The sequence below is a fragment of the Hyperolius riggenbachi genome, chromosome 3, assembly GCF_040937935.1.
Source record: "Hyperolius riggenbachi isolate aHypRig1 chromosome 3, aHypRig1.pri, whole genome shotgun sequence".
Classification (NCBI taxonomy): domain Eukaryota; kingdom Metazoa; phylum Chordata; class Amphibia; order Anura; family Hyperoliidae; genus Hyperolius; species Hyperolius riggenbachi.
The window spans coordinates 431,522,486-431,547,097 of record NC_090648.1 but is presented as its reverse complement, the minus strand read 5'-3'; the positions used below and the strand labels follow the sequence as shown (position 1 = coordinate 431,547,097).

The following is a 24,612-nucleotide window of genomic DNA, read 5'->3' as shown; positions in this document are numbered from 1 at the left end:
TTGTACAGTGGCCGTTACGGTCCGCTTTGGAACGCTAATGTGAATCGGGCCTTAAAGCGGATCTGAGAAGAAAAACTAACTATAACAAGTAACTTGTCTATATATCTTATCTAAAGTTTAGATAGTTTACACAGCAAATCTAGCTGCAAACAGCTTTAATAGAATATGATTATTTCTTCCTGCGATACAATGAGAGCAGCCATGTTGTTTGTAAACATTACACAGAGGCAGGCTTATCTGCATCTTGAGCAAAAAAACCTAATCCTCCCTCCTCCTCTCTAAAATCTCTGGCTAGTAATACCTCCCCCTCCTCCTGCCCAGACTGAGCTCCCATGAGCCCTTGCTACTGTCTGAAAGTGCCTTGGCTCTCTGAAAACCTGTGCGCGTGATGTGTTTAGTTTATAGGGAAATAGAGTATTAAAACAAAAACAAAAAAGTATTTGGCTTGAGGAATTCCCTATAAACAATAGGAAAGGAACACAATTATGCAATCAGTAAAAGTTCATCTCGGATCCACTTTAAGGTGAAAAATAAGTGAGCTTTGTGAATCAACCCCATAGGCTCTTATTCAATTCACTTTTTCTCATAAGTTTTCTGCTAGGAGATAATTTTGCGTCTTCTGTTTATACAAACTTTTTAGCACTTGGCAATATGAAAAAGTACCAACTAGCAGGTGCAGGGGCGTAACTATAGTTGAGGAGACGCAATCGCCAGGAGCAGGTAATGTATAATAAGCCTTTTGTTGCTCATTCCTTATACTATTAGGTACAGGACCGCCCCCAGGACTACCTCCGAGGCCACTGCAATGGCAGTGGGGGCTATAGCTTTGCCTAGTTACGAGTGAGTGAAAAGGTACTGTCAAAATTATTCTGAATATTTTCTTGCTTTCTGGTGGCTTAAAAGGCATTTTTTGACAAGGTGTGAACATATCACTTAGGAGAAAACAAAAGAAATCGCCAAATTCTCATTCCCTTATGCACTGCTATAGTAGCAAACTAGCAATTCCACCAGAACAGTGAATGTCTTGTGTTCGGGCTGGTTCAGACGGACGTTTGCAGAGCGTTTACAGCCAGCGTTCAGGGCTTGGTGTTAAACGCTCCCATTCAAGTGAATGGGAGCGTTTGTACCAAGCTTTCAAGCGCGTTTACACAAACGCGGCGTTTGGGTCCCGATTTTCCCTGGCGTTCAAGGAGCCCCTGGAAGCTACATGTAGCTTCCAGGGGAGGTTAACCGCGACGGCTAATGTCCCCCTAGGGGAAGAAAAAACGCGACCGCATCCAAACGCACGAACGCTGCTGAACGCGACGCCAGCAAACGCAACGCCTCCAAACGTCCGTCTGAACCAGCCCTTAAAGCTATGAAAGGGACACATTGGGCACTACCACTATCGAACTCCTTCTTGTAATAAAGTCAGTCACATGGAACTAGTATACAGATCAGCTACCTCACTCTTATGGCTGCTCTGGTCAGCACACTTCTTCCAGGTGAATAAATTAGGAGGCATTATAATAAGCCAAATCATTACAGTTTCAGAAGGAGGTCAGCTTAGTAAATTGAAGTCACATGCAGATGTGATGAGTGATAATGAGGACCTCCTTGCTGTCTGCTTTCCTTCTTGTGGTCTGTAGGATTTTGAATCCACGATTGACTTGTGCATGTAGTCAGGAGAAAACATCTGCTCACATATGAGCATAGACTTGTAAACATCTGCGACTATAGATGACTAAAACAATCAAAGCCTTCGTAAGAGTCCTTTGACATCTGCTGACAAGCAGGCATGAGGAGAACTATGGTGAAAGATATTACTATTAAAATCCCTAAGAGAGATGAGAAGCCAGTAGGTGAGCCAGATCACCTGAATTCATCTACAGTGGGTTGCAAAAGTATTCGGCCCCTTAAAGTTTTCCACATTTTGTCACTTTACTGCCACAAACCTGCATCAATTTTATTGGAATTCCACATGAAAGACCAATACAAAGTGGATCAAAAATCATGCAACATTCCAAACATTTTTTACAAATAAATAACTGCAAAGTGAGGTGTGCGTAATTATTCGGCCCCCTGAGTCAATACTTTGTAGAACCACCTTTTGCTGCAATTACAGCTGCCAGTCTTTTAGGGTATGTCTCTACCAGCTTTGCACATCTAGAGACTGAAATCCTTACCCGTTCTTCTTTGCAAAACAGCCCCAGCTCAGTCAGATTAGATGGACAGCGTTTGTGAACAGCAGTTTTCACATCTTGCCACAGATTCTCGATTGGATTTAGATCTGGACTTTGACTGGGCCATTCTAACACATAGATAGGTTTTGTTTTAAACCATGCCATTGTTGCCCTAGCTTTATGTTTAGGGTCATTGTCCTGCTGGAAGGTGAACCTCCGCCCCAGTCTCAAGTCTTTTGCAGTCTCCAAGAGGTTTTCTTCCAAGTTTTCCCTGTATTTAGGTCCATCCATCTTCCCACCAACTCTGACCAGCTTCCCTGTCCCTGCTGAAGAGATGCACCCTCCGAGCATGATGCTGCCACCACCGTATTTGACAGTGGGGATGGTGTGTTCAGAGTGATGTGCAGTGTTCGTTTTCTGCCACACATAGCGTTTTGCATTTTGGCCAAAAAGTTCAATTTTGGTCTCATCTGACCAGAGCACCTTCTTCCACATGGTTGCTGTGTCCCCCACATGACTTGTGGCAAACTGCAAACGGGACTTCTTATGCTTTCTGTGAACAATGCCTTTCTTCTTGCTACTCTTCCATTAAGGCCAACTTTGTACAGTGCATGACTAATAGTGTCCTATGGACAGAGTCTCCCACCTGAGCTGAAGATCTCTGCAGCTCGTCCAGAGTCACCATGGGTCTCTTGACTGCATTTCTGATCAGTGCTCTCCTTGTTCGGCCTGTGAGTTTAGGTGGATGGCCTTGTCTTGGTAGGTTTACAGTTGTGCCATACTCCTTCCATTTCTGAATGATCGCTTGAACAGTGGTCCTTGGGATGTTCAAGGCTTTGGAAATCTTTTTGTAGCCTAAGCCTGCTTTAAATTTCTCAATAACTTGATCCTTGACCTGTCTTGTGTGTTCTTTGGACTTCACGGTGTTGTTGCTCCCAATATTCTCTTAGACAATCTCTGAGGCCCTCACAGAGCAGCTGTATTTGTACTGACATTAGATTACACACAGGTGCACTCTATTTAGTCATTAGCACTCATCAGGCAATGTCTATAGGCAACTGACTGCACTCAGATGAAAGGGGGCCAAATAATTATGCACACACCACTTTGCAGTTATTTATTTGTAAAAAATGTTTGGAATCATGTATGATTTTCGTTCCACTTCTCATGTGTACACCACTTTGTGTCTTTCATGTAGAATTCCAATAAAATTGATTCATGTTTGTAGCAGTAATATGACAAAATGTGGAAAACTTCAAGGGGGCCGAATACTTTTGCTACCCACTGTATACCCAAATATGTCTAGGTGGGCTGCAGGACTCTTACTGTGAGATGTCGGTCACCGCTGGCAGGGGACTCTCCTCACTCATAGCATCCATGTCGTCTGTATAACTGTTAGTCCGGGAGATGTCTGGAAGGGACTCCACTGGACGGTTCTTTCCTGTGTGGATAATAAACATGGATAAAAAAAAATCATGCTGTGAAAATCTGATGAGCATGTCAAAAGATCCTTGGCTAATTTCTAAACTTCCTGTTTGAGGAAACCCATGTCTGAGCAGCACGGTTTTTGTCCATCACGATGGGTTTCTACCCTACCTACAGAGTCTAGAAGACTCAGGTCTAGTCAGGAGGGAAAGATGACTACTGTAATGTGCAGAGACATCCTGGATGAAAACCTGATCCAGAGCACTCTTGAACTCAGACTGGGTTGACAGTTCATCTTTCAGCAGAACAACAACCCTAAGCACACCGAGAGGGAGAAGCCTGAAGGGTGAGGGGAAGTATCGGGCACACATCGGCAGGGAGGGGGGGCCCGACTCCACCCCCCCGCCTACTGCCCCAGTATAGGTAGCCAGCTATAGTTGCCCCCAGTATAGGTAGCCAACTATAGGTGCCCCCGTATAGGTATCCAGCTATAGGTGCCCCCAGTATAGGTAGCCTGCCCCCCCCCCCCCCTCCAGAAATTAGAGCAGTGGCAGCAAGCGCGGGAACAAATCGCCCATTCCTGGTTCCAGGCGATGGAGCTCTGTGTGCCGCTGGTCTTCTAAGTCTCCAGTGCTGCTCACTGTACTACAGCTAATCAGGAAGTACAGTGAGCGGCATTGGAGACGCAGAAGACCAGTGGCCTGCAGAGCTCCATTGCCTGGAACCAGTAGGAGTTGAGTCGTTCCCTGCCCGCTGCCACTGCGCTAATTCATGCCACTGCGCTAATTACTGGAGGGGCAATGCTGAAGAGTGGGGGCCCAGATGAGGGGGGGGGGGGTCTGGCGCTCCTCCCCGCCACTGTGTAAAAGTTTTGCAGGATGTCCCAGTGATTTCTACCTGCGCCCCTGGCCACATAAGTAATTTCTTTACACTGCATTTGTAATTACAGAATTCTCATTTGACACAGCAAGGTAATAATGACAATTGATCAAAAAAGGCTGCACAATAAAAAAGCTCAGGGCCAAATTAACTTTTAATAATAATAATCTAAGCATTCTGCTTGCTAGAACACACCTGAATTGGAAAAAAATGGATTTTTGCTTACCAGGGGCCTCTTCCAGCCCCCTGTAGGCTTTCTGGTCCCTGGGAGTCCTCTGGATCCCCTCTGTTGTACCGCCACCCCCTCAGGAAAATCTGCGACTGGAGTTATAGTCACAGCTACAGGACATGCACGGTCTCGTCCGCCCCCCACCTCTACTGGGCTCTCATTGCCGAAAGCGTTCTGCTTGTGCTCAGTACAATTCAAGAACCACAGAACGCTAAAAGTAATCGAGGAGGTGGGGAGACGAAACTGCGCATGAGCAGTATCTGTGTCGTAGATCTTTCTGAGGGAGCTGCGGCACAATGGAGGTGACCCAGAGGACATCGAGGGACCTGAACAAGCGAAGACAAGGGAAGACAAAAATCCACTTTTTTCCCCAATTCAGGTTTGCTTAAGCTGTCTATCAGATGGAATAGTCTGGACATTCAACTGCTATATTTTTAGGAGGCAGTCTAAAATGTATAGCACATCCGATGTATTTGTTCTTCTGCAGGCTGCAGTACCTTGTACTGTAGAGTTAATAGATGTGCAGATAGACAGAGTAGACCAGGAACGAGGGCGACCTGTGTAGGCAAAGAAAAGGACAGAAAAGAGAGAGAAACAAGGCTGAAAGATAGACAGTTGATAACATGGAAGCAAAGGCAAAGACACACAGGGTTTCTTTTTTCCTCCTATATTGTACCAAAGCATCATATCTTCAGTGTTGTCCCATGAAAGGATATAATAAAATATTTACAAAAATGTGAGAGGTGTACTCAATTTTGTGAGATACCTCCCTGGCGGTAACCACGAGCCACCAGGAAGTCAGGCTCTGGATTATTGCTCTGAGCTGTGGTTTTCTGCCCAAGCCTGGCTCCTGGGCATAACTTTGAATCGGCCGCCGAGAGATTTGGGAGCAGGGCAAAGCAGATAAATGGCTCACCCTGCTCCAGCACAAGTCCCGGTGGCGCTAAATACTACTCTACCTCCGGGCCACCATGGATAATGGGGAAAGGCGTAATTCAGCTTCCAACTATTGCTGGCGGACGAATTACAGTGCTTTTGTAGTAATTTGTGCGCCGTCTATCGACGGCGCCCAAATTACTCACTGAACGCCACTCTAGCCGTAATTCCTATTACAGCCTATAGTGGCACCGGCTGCACCCAAATCTCCTGCACTGTTTTTACAGCACTCAGACTCCTGGAATCCGCCGGGAGGACGGTGCAGAGCATAGCGCACAGTGGGCGGTTAAACTCGCCTCCCTTGAGAGCCACATGCTAGCAGCTATTCTCCTTCCTTTCCTCTGAAACTCTACATCCCTCTAGTGAGATCGCTGCTCATGACGACAGATGGAAATCTCACTACAGGGTTACAACGCCACCCGGAGGATGGAGGGAGAATTGCATTGGATCCCAGGGAGGTGAGTAAATGCTGGGCTGCTGCAGATCTCTCTGTGTTGGGATTTTATTTTTTTATTTTTTTTGCTGGTTTTAGGGTCTGAAAGCGTGCCAAAAATTTGAGAATCTGAAAAAAAATCATATCACCAAGGAGGTTAAATACATACATGCCTATAGAGAAGAGGTGGTGCAGGGAGCCCTGGAAAGTTGGAAACGGAAAGATCCTGAGGAAAAGGTGAGGATGTGCCATGATGTGCACTCTGCAGGGATAGGAAGAGGTCTCCTAATGCAATCGGGGGAGGAGAGGCCACCTCACCCCGCTATATTGTGAGGGGAAGGGTGAGTGGCATGGCACGTAATACCATCCATATTGAGGGGTGGGGGGGGGCACGGCACCTAATACCATACAGCTATATTGTGTGTGTGTGTGGGGGGGGGGGTTTGCACAATGGGGAGAGCAATGGCGGCATGGCATCTATTACTGCAATATTGGCTGGATCGCTTTTGCCTAAGGCCCTATTTTTTCTAGAGCAGGCCCCGACTATAACTATGGTAGGTATTAGATTGTGAGCTCCTCTGAGCAGTTAATGTCATGACTACAGACTCTCTAAAGCGCTGTGGAAAATGTCAGCACTACCGGTACATAATTACACAGTATGTACACAAAAGATAGAATAAATCTGCAGTGCACAGCGGAGGCTTAAACACAAAGCTTTCCTTATATAAATCCAATAAATAATAATTATACATGAAGTGACATAGGTTTCATCAGTTTTCAGCTTGCTTGATGAAAACATCGACAGTCAATCAAAAGTGGATCCATTTCAGTACCAAAGACAGCAGCAGAAGACTGTGCAGTGACAATGTATGTGCCAATGCTTCAAAATTCAGTGAACCAGGATTAGGCTGAGGGATCTCAAAACTCCATCAGATACTTGTGCAACTGACAGATATTTTACTGCAGGATCAACTGAGTATCTGTTAATTCTGCACTCAATCATTTTTGGTGGACTGACATCAGATATTTACAATAGATTTAGGCTCAGCTCAATGAAATGATTAACCTAAATGAAAAATCAACCGATGTATTTAGCTTTAATGTATTTATATTTCAATTGTGGTTAAAATGTTTTAAAATAAGGCCTTGATTCATTACAGATTACAAATTACAGATTTTCGATCTATAATGCAGTGTAAATGAATTACAGATTCAACTCTCTTTAAAAATAGAAGCAAAATACTGGCATTTGACCCATTCTTGACTCATTATCGGTCTGCTTCTCTCAGTATGTGCTGAAGTGCTGATAAAGGCTACAGAGGGTTGTTAAGCAGTGAAGAGAAACTGGAATGGAGGGAACTAAAAACTAAAAGCAGTGGATACCAGTTAAGAAGCACAAATTTCAAAAAGTGATCAGCGCACAATGAAAGCAGTTTACTATCAGAATAAGCACAGAGCAACAGTTTATTGTGTATATAATTGAGGCGACATGTTAATATGGTAAAATGGGGATAAAACCAGTAAGGCAAATTTATTTGACAATTCATCAGAATACGTTTTAAACACATTTAGGTCCCTTGCACACTCGTTGCACTTCGATTGTTATGCAATCACACCACAAGGGTACCGAAAGGGTGCACCACATGTTACCGCTGTGGTGCAACCATACTGTTAGAAATACTTTGCATTGAAAAGTTCTTGTTAAAGTGGTGTGCAGACCTTCTTTGGATACCTGTCTGGAGAGGGATCTGGGAAGCCTCTGGGACATACAGGGGCTCTCCACCACTGAGGCAAGTATCTAACTTTTTTGTGACGTCAAGATTTTTTTTTTTTTTTAATGGCAAAATTTGAATTGTTTCATCAAGCACAGTGAAGCCTGTAGTCACCTACCTGTGGGCCCCTGGAAGTTCAGGCTGCTCTTCTCCCCTTCAGTGTGATGGTAAGTGATGTGAGGCACAGATAGGGCGTTTTCTGGGACTGATGTCCTGGGCCCTGCGCTCATAGGAGACAGGCACAGAGGAGCGAGGGTGGGACTGGTGGGGGAGACGATGGCCTCATGTACAGACTTGGTCTTCTTTTTACTTCTTCTGTTCTGGGGGAAGAGCAAGGACTTTCTGTCACCACATAGCCCTGATTTCACAGTCTAAAGGAAAACTAAACAGCATTGTAAATTCATTTCATTTTGGCACCCTCACTTAAACTTTACATTAAAAAGTTAACCAATCCCAGATAAAGGACTACTATCACGAAAAAGGTAAAATTTAAACTACATGTAAACGCATACAAATAAGTGTTTCTTACAGAGTAAAATGATCCATAAATTACTTTTCTCCTAGGTTGCTGTCACTTACAGTAGGCAGGGCCGGCCCTAGACTTTTTGCCGCCTGAGACAAATTTAGGAGAAAATTGCTGAAGTTTGCCGCCTGAGGCAAATGTTTCACTCCGCCTCATGAGCGGGCCGGCCCTGGTATAAATTTGATAGAACCAACAGGTTTTGGGCTAGCCCATCTCCTTATGGGGGAGTCTCAGAGTTTTCTTTATTTTCAAAACCACTGAGCAGGGAAGCTGGCCAGCATCAGTCTATAATCCTTTTAAGGGAATGTCTTTATGAAGAATAAAAGCCTTGCTGAGAATCTCCAATGAAGAGATGTACTAGTTCAAAACCTGTTGGTTCTGTCAGATTTCTACAATCTCCTTTAAGTGACAGCAGCATAGGAGAAAAAGTAATTTATGGCTCATTTTACTCTGGAAGAAACCTACTTCTTAAAGGGACTCCGAGCAGTGCAGAAACTATGGAAAGATGCATATTATTTTGAAGCTCTCTTTCTCCTCTTTCCAACGATATATAAACTGCCACCCTTCACCTTTTAGTTTTCGATATTTTCGCGATCGGAATCGCAGCCGCGATTTCGATCGCGAAAATATAGAAAACTGAAAGGCATAGGGCGGCGGTTTATGTGTCGTTGGAAAGAGGAGAAAGAGAGCTTCAAAGTGGTATGCATCTTTCCATAGTTTCTGCACTGCTCGGAGTCCCTTTACTTTTATATGTTTACATGTATTTTAAATTTTACAATTTTTCGCAATAGTGATCCTTTAAAAACATTTAACACATCTGTTAGTAGACCCAAGTAGACCCTTTATTTCATGGGTAACCAGTGGAACAAGCAATGTTTGTGACAGTGGTGAGGTTATTTTGTTAACTAGCATCTGGGTCCAGGCAGGGCTTTTTGTGTAGAACCTGAAGACTGTTTCCTTCAGAGAGGTGGGAAATCTCCCTACTTGTAATGAAGAGTTAACTATTTTATGAAATGCCAATTCCAGGTCCAGGTAGTCTGGTGGAGGTTCACAGGTACTTTGAGGGAGCTGCTGTGGGGAAGAAGGGAATTTTGTGATGTTCTGTCCAGACTGCTAGGCTGGCTTTCACAACAGTTATTAAAATCCCTTGTATGAAATATAAGATTTTGAGAGTGACTTTTCTTGTGTATAGGAAGGTTGAATACTTGAGAGCAGATCAGTGCATTCATAGTGTAAAGTTTTCCTCCTCCTAGTGGTGAAGAATGGGCATCTCATGCAAATACGTTTCCTGGGATGGTCTAACTAGTGTTAGAGCTATTTCCTTGAGAAAGGGGGGGGGGGGGGGGGGAGTTGATGAAGCAATATGTTCATGTGCTAGTAGATACCCTCAGTAGATATCCCAACCAGACTGTTGTAACATCGTTCTCTGTGGTCTACCAATAAATATGCTGGGACCTCTTCAGTCCATTCTGAGCTTCTTGACTCCTTCATCCCTCTTCTTACTTCTCAGATGCTGCTCCTCTCTGTCACGAGTCTATCCACTGGTTACCCATCAAATACAGGATACTCCAAGCTTGCTTCACTCCACTGGTTCCATCACCAATTATATACAGATTACCTGCTATTAGCATACACACAACCTGTCCCCCCTTCCTTTTGGAGTTATCTCCATAAATCTTTTCAGCACTCGTTAATCTTTCCAAGCTTCAGAGTAAAAACTCTGTTCTAAAGACTATGGAATGGCTGAAATAATGAGCGTCATGAATCCCTACAGTTTATATGGATATACTGCAAGAATTGTACGAAAGTGGAATTTCACTTTAATGGATCCATCCAAACTTTTGATATACTGTAAGTTTTGTCTGAATGGTGGCAAGTTAAATTGCCCAACAGTTTCTGATATCTCTCAGACACAAAATGATGTCCCACAACTCTACCCGCTCAATAGGGCCTCCTCTGATGGGGTTTTTAATCTATTTGCATCATGTAGAATGCATGGGTGTTGGGGAGCCTTTGACTCTGCATGTTTGAGAAGACTGGGGGATATCAGAGTAGGCTTGTAGGAGTCCCCGGACCTGCCTGCGCACACTGGGGCTGCCCGGCGTTGACACCACCTTATTGGAGTGATCTGGAGGGGTCAGGTAGATCTTCCAGGTCGCAGTAGAATTGTAAGACTTCTCGGCAGCATAGCACCTCCACAGGGTCTGTAAAAGAGACAATCACACACATGCCGTGAGTAACACACGCAGAGTTATGTGGTACTTTAGAGATTTAAGATAGGTTAACAGTTATTAAAAGGAAATCCTGTAAATGGAGGAGGAGGTGTTTCATGGGGTAGCATGCACACAGCCCACCTCAATTCACTTTCACTCACTTTTCATTTTTTTTTCTCCAGTATTTTCTCTTTTCTCTTATTCCCATACCTCAATTGTCTGTTTTTTCCTTCCATCTATCTTTTTCCTTCACTCTGCTACTTCACTTTCCTCTCCACCTTTGCCTACCATCTTCCTCTTTTTTTGTTTCTCTTACCATCTCCCGTCCCCCTTAACTGTCCTCTCACGTCCATCCTCGCCTGTTCTCTTTTCCCCCCACCTTACATTCTCCTCTTCTTCTCTTCAACCCAGTTATCTTCACCCTCCACTCCCCTTCCCTCCCTCACCTCTCTTTTTCCCTTCTCTCTGGTATCCTTACCCTCCCCTCATCTTCTCTTACCTCTCTCCCTCTCCTCTCCCACTCCTTTCCTAGTCCTCCACCCTACTCTCTTTGCCCCCCTTCCTTTTCTCTTTCCCTACCTCCCCCCTGATCTCCTTAAGTCCCCCCCCCCAGCCCCAAACTCTGCTCTTTTCTTCTCACTGCCTCCAGTACTGTCCTTGCCTATCCTTTCCTCACCCTCACCTCCTTCCTTATCGGCCTGCTCCTCCTGTGTCGTGGTCTGCCTGCATTGCTCCTACATCTCTTCATCCCCTCTTTATCCACAGATAATTGTCATCCATCTGACCTTCACTATCACAGCCCTGATCTCTCCTGCCATTACACTGCAGCATGTGAGGTACCTGGATGAGTGAAGCCGCTGCTGGGATCTGCCTGTTGAAATGTTTCTGCCGCTGTTTCTGCTGGACTTTTAGAGCAAAGCCAGAGCCCAGAATCCCCTGCCAGATGAGAAAGAGTGTCAGCTCACTAGACAAGACTGTATTTCAGAGTGGACTTTATAGAGTGAACAGCATCATTTATATTCTATTTATAATTCCTGCCCTGTGTGAGGTGTGGAGGGAAACTTCCCAAAATAGTAGAGGAAGAACATAATGGCTTCACGTGAAAGGTTAATGAGTACAGGAGCACATTATGTATGTGTGTTATGTTATACTGGTTACAGGGCTCCTATTACTCACCGCTGGAAGAGCAAAGAAAGAAATGGCAAAGACAGAGAAGCAAGATGCAATGGTTTTCCCAATCCACGTCTGCGGCACTTTGTCCCCATAACCGATGGTTGTCACGGTGACCTGTGAGAGAGGAAACTGAGCCGAACACAGGCGACACTATATGACATGCACAGAAGGCTCTAACCCTATCTTACAAAAGGCTCCATGAGTGGCGTCTTCCACACTTTGCTGAGCCAGGTACTGTCCTAAATATATACTCTGCGGTCCAAACCAATTTCTCCTTTGTCCCCATCTCCTCCCATGCTTGCATTTGGAACTTCTCACAATCCGCTTTTTTTTTTAGATTTCCTTTCCACAAACGGTTTGGCACTTACAATCTATCGGGATCTTTACAAACAATCTTAAAGTAGACCTGACTTCTTGCACAGGACAGAAGAAAAACCTAGAGAAATGCACCCTGTATGTATTTAGAGAGTTTAGCCTCTCTAATTCCCCCTCATCTGTGACTAATCACAATGGTAATTTGATCTCTCAGCTGTGTCAGCTGGCTGCCTCGGCAGAGCAGCTAATTTGTAAACACAGGATGTTAACCCTATGTCTACTTCCATGAAAGCAGGAAGTAGACATACTGCAGGTTTACTACAGGATTTGTATCAGCTGTAACAAAGAATTGTTTTTCTTTGAAGTTGGTTATGCTGTTGCTTATCTTTTAGAGCAGAGAGGAAGTTCTGGGTTCAGATCCTCTTTAAAGTGGAATTGAACATGTACTGTTCTGAGTTGCATGTCCGGTTTTGAAACAATAGATTAGTGCTGAGGAGGTAATGTTTACATTTTTTTTTTTTTTTAACTTCAAATTTTTATTACATTTTTGCATTAAAAGAGCATGAAAATTGTTACATACAGTAGCGTTGAAAACAATGAATCTGACACACAAGTACAATGTGATATGCAAGGTTGCACATAGCTTGGATAATGTGAAGTCACTGCACTTAATAAGTCTTGATTTTGTGCTTATAGGAAATGCTACAAACACTAGAAATAACAATGACCATAACAATAACTGTAACTGGCTGTTCCTTGTTTCTAACCTGAGAGGTACTTGAGATGAATTCGAGTCAAAATTAAATTAAATTAGGGTTTGTATTTAGGTGCCATGTGTCTAAATGGAAAAGATTCTTTCATATAACTCTACGGATTTGCCCTCGCAGTCTGTGTTCCATGTCTAGGTTGAGTTTGTATATGCCCATAATTGACTCTATTGTGGGTGGGGATGGCTCTTTCCAATTTGTGCATATGGCTTGTCTTGTTGCACATAGAATATGTGTGACTTGTAAGCGGAATTCTCTGGGGACATTTGAAAGGCCTATATGCAGTAGTAGGTAATGTTTACATTAAAGAATGCACGTTTATCTGCCATGAATCATCTTTTCTTCTTAACTTCACTGCATGCTCTTCACACAGAGGCAGCAGTTCTCTTTCTGCACTTTGCCCTAGACACTCCCAGTATCCCCTCTTCCCCACACCATCCCTGCTCTTTGCACTTGTGCCCAGACAGCCTGGCAATGCCAGCTGTTCCACATATATGGCACATACAGGGAAAATGATGGGAATGAAGATGGCCATGAAGTAGCACAGGAAAATATGAGCAGCTCGGGGTATAATAAGGATAAGGTACAGGCAGAGGCGTAGCTATGGGTGAGCAAGGAGGTACATATGTCCCCGGGCGCAGCACTAAGAGGGTGCTCAGCACAGCGGCTGTACCCCCACGTGTATGAGAGGTGGCTCACTGGCTGCCAAAAGTGCCCAATGCTTCTCTCCTTCCCTCTGCAGAGGAGTGCAGAAGCATTAACAGCAGCAGTAAAAGAGGCGCACATCTGGCTATCTAAATGGGGTCACATCTGGCTATCTATAGGGGGGAAGACCTGGCTATGTAAAGGGGGCACACATGGCTGTGTAAAGGGGGGCACACCTGGATATGTAATGGGGACATATTTGGCTATATATAAAGGGGGGGGGGGCACATCTGGCTATCTGGACGGGGAGAAGGGTGACAAATATGCCTATCTAAACGACATTTGACTCCACCCATGACCACAATCACATTCTGATGCGTGGCCTCACCAATTTGTCCAGAGGGGGTGCAAAAACTGTCTTTGTTTCCGGGTGCTGAAAACCCTAGCTATGCCTCTGGGTACAGGAAGGTTGTACCTGACCTGCCAAATATTTTAGCTGATCAAAGACTCTTTAATAGGTAATGTATATGAACCTTTAAGTTGAGTTTGCTGTTAGCGAGGCTGTTTCTGGGCACAGGATGTCCTGGCAAAAGTCTGGTGTACCGTCTAATTTACAGGCACAAAACTTCACTCCCTACATTAAATTCTGTGTCAGGCAGTCTGCGGCAAACAGCACAGCATATTTCAGCTTTTGCAGAGCCTCTCTGATGTCTTGCAGCAGCTTTCCATTGCCCGCTGTAGTGTAATCCTGGGTTGATGCCACCCCACTCATCCTGTCCTCTTGCTACCCCACAGAGTGTGTGTATGTGTGGGGAAATATCATTTCATTCTGGGCAGTGTAGAAAATGTTTTAAAACCTCTTTTGTTTTTTTGCTGTTGCCACTGTCTTTGACTGTTATTATTTACTAGCTGCGTGGGGCAGGAGTGCACACAACATCTCTCTGGATAATGTGCGTGCCATGCAGTTTCACATGTGCGTGCACCCCTGCCAGCATCACCAATCATGACAGGGCAGGAAGGAGTGGGGGGGAGGGGGAGGGGGAATCTTCATTACAGGAAATCCCCCAAAAGAAAAAAAAAGCTGAAGCTTTAACTTTTTGGATTCCCTTTCCAGGCAGCACTGAAAGGGTTAAACCTCAGTTATTACTGTATGAGGAGACATTTTGATCTGGCTAAACATACACAGAGCAGTGAATTTCTTCAGCAACTATATGTGGAATATAGACTTTTCATTGTGTGCCGTGCAAGAGTTAAGGTACACATTAATAGACCCAAAAGTTGAGAATGTTTCTATGTCCTGGTGGTGTTCACAACTATAAACATGGCAAAAAAGAATTCACCTTTTTTTCATAAGTTTTTCTTATGTTTAGAAATATGGCAATGGAAAACAATCCTGAGGTTTTCCAGTTTATAGCCCAAATTTAATATACAAAGCAGGATCTCTCCTGTCATACTCACCACTCCCCACCAGAGGGCATCTGCATAGCTGGAAAATCCAGTCCTCCCCTCCTCATCCACAGCATCCTTTTCAGCCAGATAGACAAAGTAGGATGAGAAGATGAGACCCAGAAAACCGATGTACAGAGTGGTGATTAGTTCCTGGAGGGGACAGCACATACAGAAAGTAATTCAGAGTCAGGCATATGCTATAACTGAGCAGTTACTTATAGGGAACCTTAAAGCGGAACTGAAGATCTTCTAAAAATAAAGAGTTTCACTTACCTGGGGCTTCTGCAAGCCCCTTGCAGCCGTCCTATCCCGAGCCGGTCCTCCACAATCCTCTGTTCTCCCGCCACCAGCTACTTTCGGTTTCGCCTGACGGGCCACTGCACCTGGGCGGCTCTGGCCACGCGTATCCTTCTTCGCGTTCCAGTCCACAATAGCGCTATTGCAGACAGGTACGCGGAAATAGGATACGCTTGACAGGGCTGTGCAGACACAGTGGTCCCTCGACTTACAAGTCGAGTAATGAAACTAGCTGGCGGCGGGGAACGGAGGATCGTTGAGAAGCACCGTGGGACAGGACGGCTGCCCAGGTAAGTGAAACTCTTTATTTTTTAGAAGATCTTCAGTTCCACTTTAAGTGACAAGTGACGAGACATGTGTATGTACAGTGCCAAGCACTCAAATATACTGTGCTGTTTTTCTTTTCTCTCTGCCTGAAAGAGTTAATATTCAACTATGCAGCTGACAGTTTTTCTCCAGTGGGGACCCAATGAATTACAGCCATAAAATACAAAAAATCAGCTTTTTTTTAGTTTGTAAACATAACATAAAACTGAGGGATATCTAAAAGTGCTATTTAGGAGTAGGAGGTTAGACACAATTGTTTATCTCTTTACTTTGTTTTCACCTAAAATTCACTTTAAAGTGAACCTCCGGACTAAAGATCTACTCAGCAGCACTGAAAAGGCTTGGTGTTTCTTTAACAGTTTCACAGCATCAGAACTTTGTTTTTCTTACCCAAGCCTCATTTTTAGCTGCACAGAAGAAAATTGCCCGGGCATTTTTCCCCTGATGCTGTGCAAAGCATGATGGGATTTCTGATGGTGGTGTTCTCCTTCTGCTGTTTTGGCACAAATTTGTTTTTTTTACATTTTGAATTTGAGATTTGAAGCCTAGCGTGCGCAGCTGGGAGGGGTGATCAGGACATAGGACAGTTGGAACTGTGTCTCATGCTCCCTTTCACCTCTTTTCAACCAAAAAGGTGGCTGCCTCATGAAAAAGATGGCTGCCCCCATGAAATGACAAACATTTGCCTGTTCTTTTAAAACAGGTAATATCTCTTACCCATCCTATCTATTTTAATTAACATAACTAGTATCTTTGTTCAGGCTAAAGTTCCCCTTTAAAGAGAACCCGAGGTGGGTTTGAAGAATATTATTTGCATACAGAGGCTGGATCTGCCTATACAGCCCAGCCTCTGTTGCTATCCCAAACCCCCCTAAGGTCCCCCTGCACTCTGCAATCCCTCATAAATCACAGCCACGCTGCTGACAAACAGCTTGTCAGAGCTGGCTGTGTTTATCTCTATAGTGTCAGTCTGCTGCTCTCCCCGCCTCCTGCAGAACTCCAGTCCCGCCTGCATCCTTTCCCTCCCTGCTGATTGGAGGGAAGGGACGGGGCAGGCACCGGAGCAATGCAGGAGGCGGGGGAGCAGCTGAGACTGACACTACAGATGTAAACACAGCCTCACAGCACGGCTGTGATTTATGAGGGATTGCAGAGTGCAGGGGGACCTTAGTGGGGTTTAGGATAGCAACAGAGGCTGGGCTGTATAGGCAGATTCAGCCTCTGTATGCAGATAACATTCTTTAAACACACCTCGGGTTCTCTTTAAGCTTGTAGTTACCTTGTCAGCAACTGCATAAACTCTAATCATTTAAAGATGAGGCATGCAGATTTTAAACTAATCTTATGAACTTTGGATATGGACCAATCAAATTCATGTAGCTGATGACTGGCCAAAATCCACATTTCATAAATGTGTGTAACATGAACATATTTGCATCATCTTGAAATGTATAGCTTCTCGTGAACCCTGTCTATTCATGTGCTTGTCCATGCTGAGCAGCGCCCTCACCTGGCGATGGATGAACACAACAGATCCCAGCAGCCTCCATGTTCCTCCCTGGCGGTCCACATGTAACATACGCAATATCTGCAGGAACCTGATTCCCCTGTGGTAGGAAAGTTGGCAGTTAGGAGGGTGAGGGGATGGATTAGAGTGCATACAGTGCTCTTTATGTATTCAGAACTTTATAACTTGAGATTGAACACTGAGGGACAGATTTATAACGGTACGAGGATTACTGCAGTAGCATACTGTTGTATCTCTCTGTGATATCACTGCAATTCTCAGTGCATTTATTATGCTTTATGGTGCAGTGATTAGGTAGGTCATTTATTTACCTGCATTATTAAACGGCTTCCTGTTGTGATAAGTCACAATGACATAGAGATAACACAGCGAGCAGTGTGGTAACTGACAGGAGGGAGCACTGTGCGATGCTTGCTCTCTTAGCCTTTCCTTGGTACTGAGGACTCGTACACCCTTTACATTACTGTCATCTGGTAAGGATCGGCACTCAATCCCTCGGGCCGCAGTTTGTGACTGAGGCAGTACAGACACCTCATTAGTCTATAGGCTAGCGACGTGTTCTGCCACTATGTAGAGGAAGCGCTCAGTGTGGTTTTGATGCTGATAAGCTGTATGCTCCTTTTTGATTGGCCTGATGAAGCGGGATTGAGCCCGTGAAACGCGTTGCCTATTTTTACTGTGGAGTATAAATAAATTGTTGTTTGACTGTTGATGCCACAGTCCTTCCTTTGTTTGCTTTGTCCACATGGATGGGATAGGTCCACCACTGCCCCATCAGTTTTAAGCTTGTTTAAGTGACTTTTATTCTATTGGCGCCTCTGGAAAGCTTCTATATATCATTCCATGCAAAGTGAGATATTTCAAGCCTTTATTTGTTGTAATGTTGATGATTATGACTTACAGCTTATGAAAACGACAAAATAAAAATCTCAGAAAGTTAGAATTTTGTGAAAATGTTAAATATGCTGGGCCCAAAGTCAGTGGCGTAACAATAGGCCCTGCAGTCCCTGCTCCCATGGGGCCCGCTCGGGGCCGTTTTGTGGGGGCTGGAGGGGTGGCAGCATGAGGGGAAAGCCTTGGCCACAGTCGGCGGGGAGAGGGGAAGTTCCCCCCCCCCCCCCCCTCTCCCTCACCTAGGGGCTCTCCCCTCTGCGCTCCCCTCCAGCTAGTTACAGTGTGTGGGCAGCGGGCAGATACATACCTTCTTCCGTGCGTTCCATCGCAGACTCCTCGCTCTAGCGGCTGACGTCACTTCTGAAAATTCTGCAGGCGGGCCCGGTGGGGCCTAGTTACGCCCCTGCCCAAAGTATCAGACTCTAATCAGCTAATTAATCCAAAACACCTGCAAAGGGTTCCTGAGCCTTTAATTGGTTTCTCAGTCTGGTTCAGAATTACGGACATAAATTAACTGTTGCAGGACAGTCTAATTTTTCGAGTTACACCTGTATTTAGGAAGCAGTTGGCTTGGGTCACCACAGGGGCGTATCTGGGTAATATAGTGCCTATGGAAAATACTGAAATTGTAGCCCCTCTCCTGGGCAGAGCCCCCTTCCCCTCTAAAAACAGCATTGTTTCTCCTGTACAGGTGTTATGGTTGCCTGCGTTTTTGGCACGGGTTATTGCTTAAGTAACTTTTTGGAATCTCTCTGTCCTCTTTTCTAACACTAAGCTAAGTGTGCCCTAGATACATAAATTAAGTAGCCAAGTTTCCTAGATAACAGAATTAACCTGATCTGGGGTCTGAGTGACAGGGAGGCATGAGGGCAGGCATGGGGGCGCAGCACAGGGGCAGGCATGGGGGCGCAGCACAGGGGCAGGCATGGGGGTGCAGCACAGGGGCAGGCATATGGCGCCTGTGGTGCTGTGGCGCTCACGGCACAAGCCATGCCTGCGCCCCTCTAGATATGCCTCTGGGTCACCAATCTCTACCCATAACTGATATGTCACTTTTGGGTGGAGCAGTCCTATCAAATTGGAAAAAGCTCCTTCAAGTCAGGGACTGATGTGTCCTCGGTGTTCCAAGGATGACATCATGATAGGTTTTCCAGCCATGTGTCTGTTGGAAACTGAAGGAGGGTTGCTATGTCATTGCAGCATCCCAGCCTCTTGCTGTCACCTTAGCTAGGGTGTGTGGCACTGCCTGCTGCTGATTGGAGAGGGACGTGGTTGTCACATGTCCTCTGAGTCTATACCATGGCTGGGAAGGGGCTTTGGCTATGTTGAATCAGAACGGGGGATTCTGGTCTTGCGATTATAGTGTCCAGTGCTACGGAAGACTATGGTGCTATATAAATCAATACTAATAATAATGTCACACCACAACACTTCCTGGATCCCAATAAACTCACCAACCTAATTGCAGAAGTGGCGAAGACCTGGCCATTGGAACCAACGCTGAGCACAATGATGGAGGCTATGACCACAATGAGATCTGGGGGAGAGAAGCACAGCACTGAGAATCACTACTTTGCATGGTACATTGGCCACTAAGTACAATCTATCCTCGTCTTAAAGTGTACCCGAGATGACATGTGACATAACATATACATGTATGTACAGTGAAAAACATTAATAACCAGCCTGTTTTACTTCCTTTATTTTGCTGCCTGAAAGGTAATTTCTAGGCATGGAAGTGACAGCTTCTGTCTTGTCGGGAATATAGTAAACATCACTGATAAGCAAATTACAGGCATAAAAGTTTTCCTGGCAGAATACAGCTTCTGAGGACAGAGAGAGATAAAATACATGAACTATTGACCTTTTCCTAACTCCGGGACACTCATTAGGCACCGAGCCGAGGTAACAAAACATTCAATCTCGTTTGTTAATGTTGAAATATAAAATAAAACCATGGGGTATTCAAAAAAGTTATTTTTAGGAGGTGAAACATAAATACAATTTTTAGTCTCATCTGTTTATTTTTACCTCCGGTTCACTTTAAACTCCACCTTCACTGAGGAAAAAAGCAATACCACCTGTACAAAGAGCTATATTATTTCAAATTGTTTTAGATTTCTGAAATCAGGATTACAGGCAACCAATATCCCAATCATCTACACAATTTAATGTAAAAGGACCCTACATCGAAAAAGTAAGCAGTTAAAATATGACAGAACGGATATATTTTGAACTAGTCTATGGGCCAGTGCACACCAAAAATCTCTATCAGATCCGCAGATTTCAGAGCAATTCTAGGCATGTTTAGAGAGATTTTCTAAACGTGTAACGTTTTTTGGAGCGTTTTTGTGTAGCAGATTTCATATATTGTTACAGTAAAGCTGTTACTGAATAGCTTCTGTAACAAAAACGCCTGGAAAACCGCTCTGCTTTAGCGTTTTTCAGAGCTGTTTTCCACTTTCCTAAACTTTAACAAGAAGTTTTGAATCCGGATGATACCATTTATTGGCTAACTTAGAGATGGATAAACAGTGAGCTTTCGACTTATAAAAAGCCTTCGTCTGACTGGTTCCTGACCAAAACTGAAAAACACAGCTTATATACACTGACATACAGAGGAGAAACATTCTTTAGCAAACATAAATGTAATTAGCAGGGCAGTTTCTAGGCTAAAATGCACCCAGGGCGAGGGTGTAAAAATTGTGCCCCCCGCGGAGCCAGGTAAAGGTGCCCGCAGTATAGGTTAGCCAGGTCCAGTTGCACTCAGTATAGGTAGCCAGCTATAAGTTTCCGCTGGTATAGGTAGCCACGCATAGGTGCCCCAGTATTGGTTAGCCAGGTAGGTGCCTCCAGTATAGGTAGCCAGTATAGTTGCCCCCAGCATAGGTTAGATAGGTAGTTGCCCCCAGATTAGGTTAGATGGGTAGGTGCCCCCAGTATAGGTTAGATGGGTAGGTGCCCCAGTATAGGTTAGATGAGTAGGTGCCCCCAGTATAGGTTAGATGAGTAGGTGCCCCCAGTATAAGCTAGATAGGTAGAAGCCCCAGGTATAGGTTAGATAGGTAGCTGCCCCCAGTGTAGGTTACATAGGTAGGTGCCCCAGTATAAGCTAGATAGGTAGGTTCCCCCAGTACAGGTTAGATAGGTAGGTGCCCCCAGTATAAGCTAGATAGGTAGGAGCCCCCAGTAAAGGTTAGATAGGTAGCTGCCCCTAGTATAGATTATATAGGTAGGTACTCCCAATATAGGTTAGATAGGTAGGTGTCACCCACCCCCACATAATGGAGGTCTTGGGTGGTAGTTACAATACCACCACAGACCCCCACTCAGTGCCGGTTGGCACTGACAGGCCAACAAACCTCCCTTAGTTAGTAAGCACCCCACCCCCAGTGGCACATGCAAGTCCTCCCAAACCCCCTCAGCCAGAGAGAACCCCCCAAGTAATTGTGTCACAGCCACCCTAGAACCCCCCAAATGGCCCATACAGGTCCTCCAGTTTTATATTTTTAATTCACTGAGAAATCAGCATGACTGACATAATTTATGAAACTGAAATAGAAAATACATGCAGCTCACAATGAAACAAAAGTTGTGTGTGCAATGCTAGACAATACACTAAGTTGCACAGCATTACTTTTAGGTAAGATTTACATCCATTATTGTGTACAGCATTGTTTGTGTGAGACATGCATCCCTGCCTTGGCTGTCAGGGCTCTGCATAATGTCACACACAGTAAGCAAAATAATTCTGTGCCATCTGCTCCTGGCTGCAGAGGTTATATACCTCCGGAGCAGACGACACAGTCTCACAGGAATTACACGGGTGATTTATACCTGGCTGGCTGGCTTGAAAACAAAAATAATGCGGACTAGTGATGGGTCGTGATGGGCCGGCTCTTTGAAGTGAATCAGAGGAGCCGATGCTCACTCTGAGAAGAGCCGATGCCTCAGCCGCCCCTTTTAGCTCTGCTTTGCTCCGTAATAAAGGGCGCTGAGGCATTCTGGGAGAAGTAGTCCTCCTCTTGCAGCTTGTAGGAGTGTTTGGGGCGGAGCAGAGCAGTAGCAAGACCAGTCAGAGAAGCAGTCTGGAGTTGTCATGGAGATGGGGCGGGGCTTTTAATCCGATTCTGAGTGGTGTCTAGTGATATTTAATTAAACAATGATATCGCTGCGCAAAATGGATAAAAAAATACTTGATGAGTATCCCAGCCGCAAGCAGTGTCCTCTGTATAGGAAGTCCAAGTGTTACGTGTTCAATGCTGCTGCGCTTAACTCCTCATAGACACATCCAGTGGTGACATATGCAGGGGGGAGATACAAAAGAGAAAAAACGAACACATAGGGTGTAACGTATGCTTAGTTCACCCTCAGTGACAAACACACTCTTCCCGAAATTGTGAATAAGCACCCAGCTGTAAGGACCACCACCTCTTCCTATAGAGCGGCCGCTTACCCTCAGTTTTCTTGTAAACAAGCCTAGCTCATGGCAGCCATTGCCTCTGCAAAAAAGATCCTAGAGCCAATACAAGGATAAAACATAGCGTAATTCCGTTTATTTAAAATAAAAATCCCTGCTACAAGATGTGCTTACAATGTAACTACTTGGGTATGAGCATGTCACATAATATACTGCACCGGATCCTCAGCGCGTCCGCCGGTCAAGTGTAGTTAATGGACCTCGCTCCTTCCCCAGTATGCGTGCATGCGTACGTCCAAGCTCCGCCCTACGCGTTTCGTCACTGGGCATGACTCATCAGGGGCTGGACGCACGCACGCAACCCTCACACATTTATACCTTCTATCGGAGTATGTTGCCAATGAGCCGACAGCCTTCAATAGCGTCATGCGCCTATACATTTTCATTTCGTGGTGCTGCACATCCCCTCTGTCGCGCGCACGGGCCACAACCCACTGCCCATAAAACCGCCCAGGCTGCAACCCAGTGCACACAAAACCGCCCCACTGCCGCTCATAGAGCGCACATGCAGCACATAAAAAGCGCATCTAGCGCATACACAATGCCCAATGTTGCCCCATATATATAAAATAGTACATGTACATAAAACATTCCCTAAAATGTACATAAAACATTCCATAAAATGATAAATTGAATAAACCACATAAAATCAATAAAAATAAAAAAACAAACTTAAATAAACTAAAGATCAGAAAAATCAAAAAAAGTCAAAAAAAAGGGGTTGAAAATGAAAAACAATAAAACAATAAAAATACACAAATAGCCTGTGTTAAGACATCTTTTAGAGAACCATAACCCATTGCGTCGCCTACAACCAATGAATCCCCGAGCAGCTCAGCCTATTGCACATGATTAGTCACTGTATCCATACCCCCTTAGTTGGGGCTATACTACCTACAGCCCACTACTATAGAGTCCCCCACCCCGCATCCCACATAATTCAGTCATTACTTATAAAACAGTTGATATCAACCTCAATATTTAATCCCTCAGGTGTGAGGGTGCGTAGCAGGTAGATCCATTTCGTTTCCATTCTACATAGTTCCCGTAATCTGTTTGCACCCCTCCATGAGGGTACCAGTTTATCAATTGCACAATAATGCATCTGGGTTGGGTCACATGCATGTACCTGTTTAAAATGAGCTGATACACTATGGTCCTCATGACCCTTCCTGATTTTATATATGTGTTCTGAGATACGTTTCTTAAGTTGTCTAGTAGTGCGCCCAACATATCGAAAACCACAATTGCACCATATCAGGTAGACTACATGATGGGAGCCACATGTCATAAACGATTTAATATCATATTTCTTCCCCGTGTTACCCGATGAGAACTCTGATGTCCTTCTTGCAACCCTCAGCTCACATCCCCTACATGCCCCACAAGGGAAAAATCCGGGCCCTATTGAGGGAGGTGGTACTCACGCCAGATGCAGTATTGGGTACAGCGGACGTCAGTTCACTTTATACTAATATCCCCCATCAAGGGGGGTTAGAGGCAGCTAGATACTACTTAGAACTGGAAGAGGATATTGACTACGACCAGGTTACCTTTCTCCTGGAACTTTTGGAGTTTGCCCTGACCAGGAACTATTTCTGGTACAGGGGTAAATATTACTTGCAGCAATCTGGTTGTGCGATGGGGGCATCGTTTGCCCCTTCGCTGGCGAATTTATATATGGCCAGGTGGGAGGAGAAGGCAATCAGGGAGGGTTCGCAGAATATCCTACTATGGCGGAGGTATATCGATGACCTCCTGATCATATGGAGGGGAGCTGTTGATACCTTCCAGACTTATATATCACACATTAATAATATGACCGATAATATCAAATTGACTCTGGAGTGTGATGTGGACACTATCCACTTCCTGGACCTTCAGATTAGTAAGGAGCAGGATGGCCTAAAAACTGCATGTTATTTTAAGACTACTGACCGTAATGGTTTCATCCCGGTAGATAGCTGCCACCACCCAGCATGGATGAGGGCGGTGCCCAAGGGACAACTGATCAGGGTGCGTAGGAATTGTACAGAGGTGACTGACTATGAGCTACAAGCTGACATCATTAAAAACAGATTTTTAAGTAAAGGATACGAAGCTGACAAACTGGATGCTACAGTAGAATGGGTAAAGAATCTAGATAGGGATAGGCTGCTGAGGGA

General features: G+C 44.8%; 1 protein-coding gene across 3 annotated transcripts in view; it reads right to left on the bottom strand.

Moving 5' to 3' along the window:
• Positions 1-7,953: 7,953 nt before the first annotated feature.
• The window catches only part of LOC137561638 (potassium voltage-gated channel subfamily KQT member 1-like), a 104,424-nt gene continuing 87,765 nt past the window's right edge, over positions 7,954-24,612 (bottom strand). Inside the window, exons 5-11 of one of the 3 annotated variants that reach the window (XM_068272948.1) lie at positions 19,426-19,504; positions 17,056-17,152; positions 14,931-15,071; positions 11,749-11,859; positions 11,413-11,508; positions 10,435-10,563; positions 7,954-8,151 (exon numbers count right to left, since the gene is read on the bottom strand). In XM_068272948.1, coding sequence (XP_068129049.1) covers positions 8,143-8,151; positions 10,435-10,563; positions 11,413-11,508; positions 11,749-11,859; positions 14,931-15,071; positions 17,056-17,152; positions 19,426-19,504 — 662 coding nt within the window. In that variant the 3' untranslated portion in view covers positions 7,954-8,142. Of the gene's footprint in view, positions 8,157-10,434; positions 10,564-11,412; positions 11,509-11,748; positions 11,860-14,930; positions 15,072-17,055; positions 17,153-19,425; positions 19,505-24,612 lie in introns of all 3 variants that reach the window. The other 2 variants (XM_068272947.1, XM_068272949.1) reach the window with 2 other exon arrangements.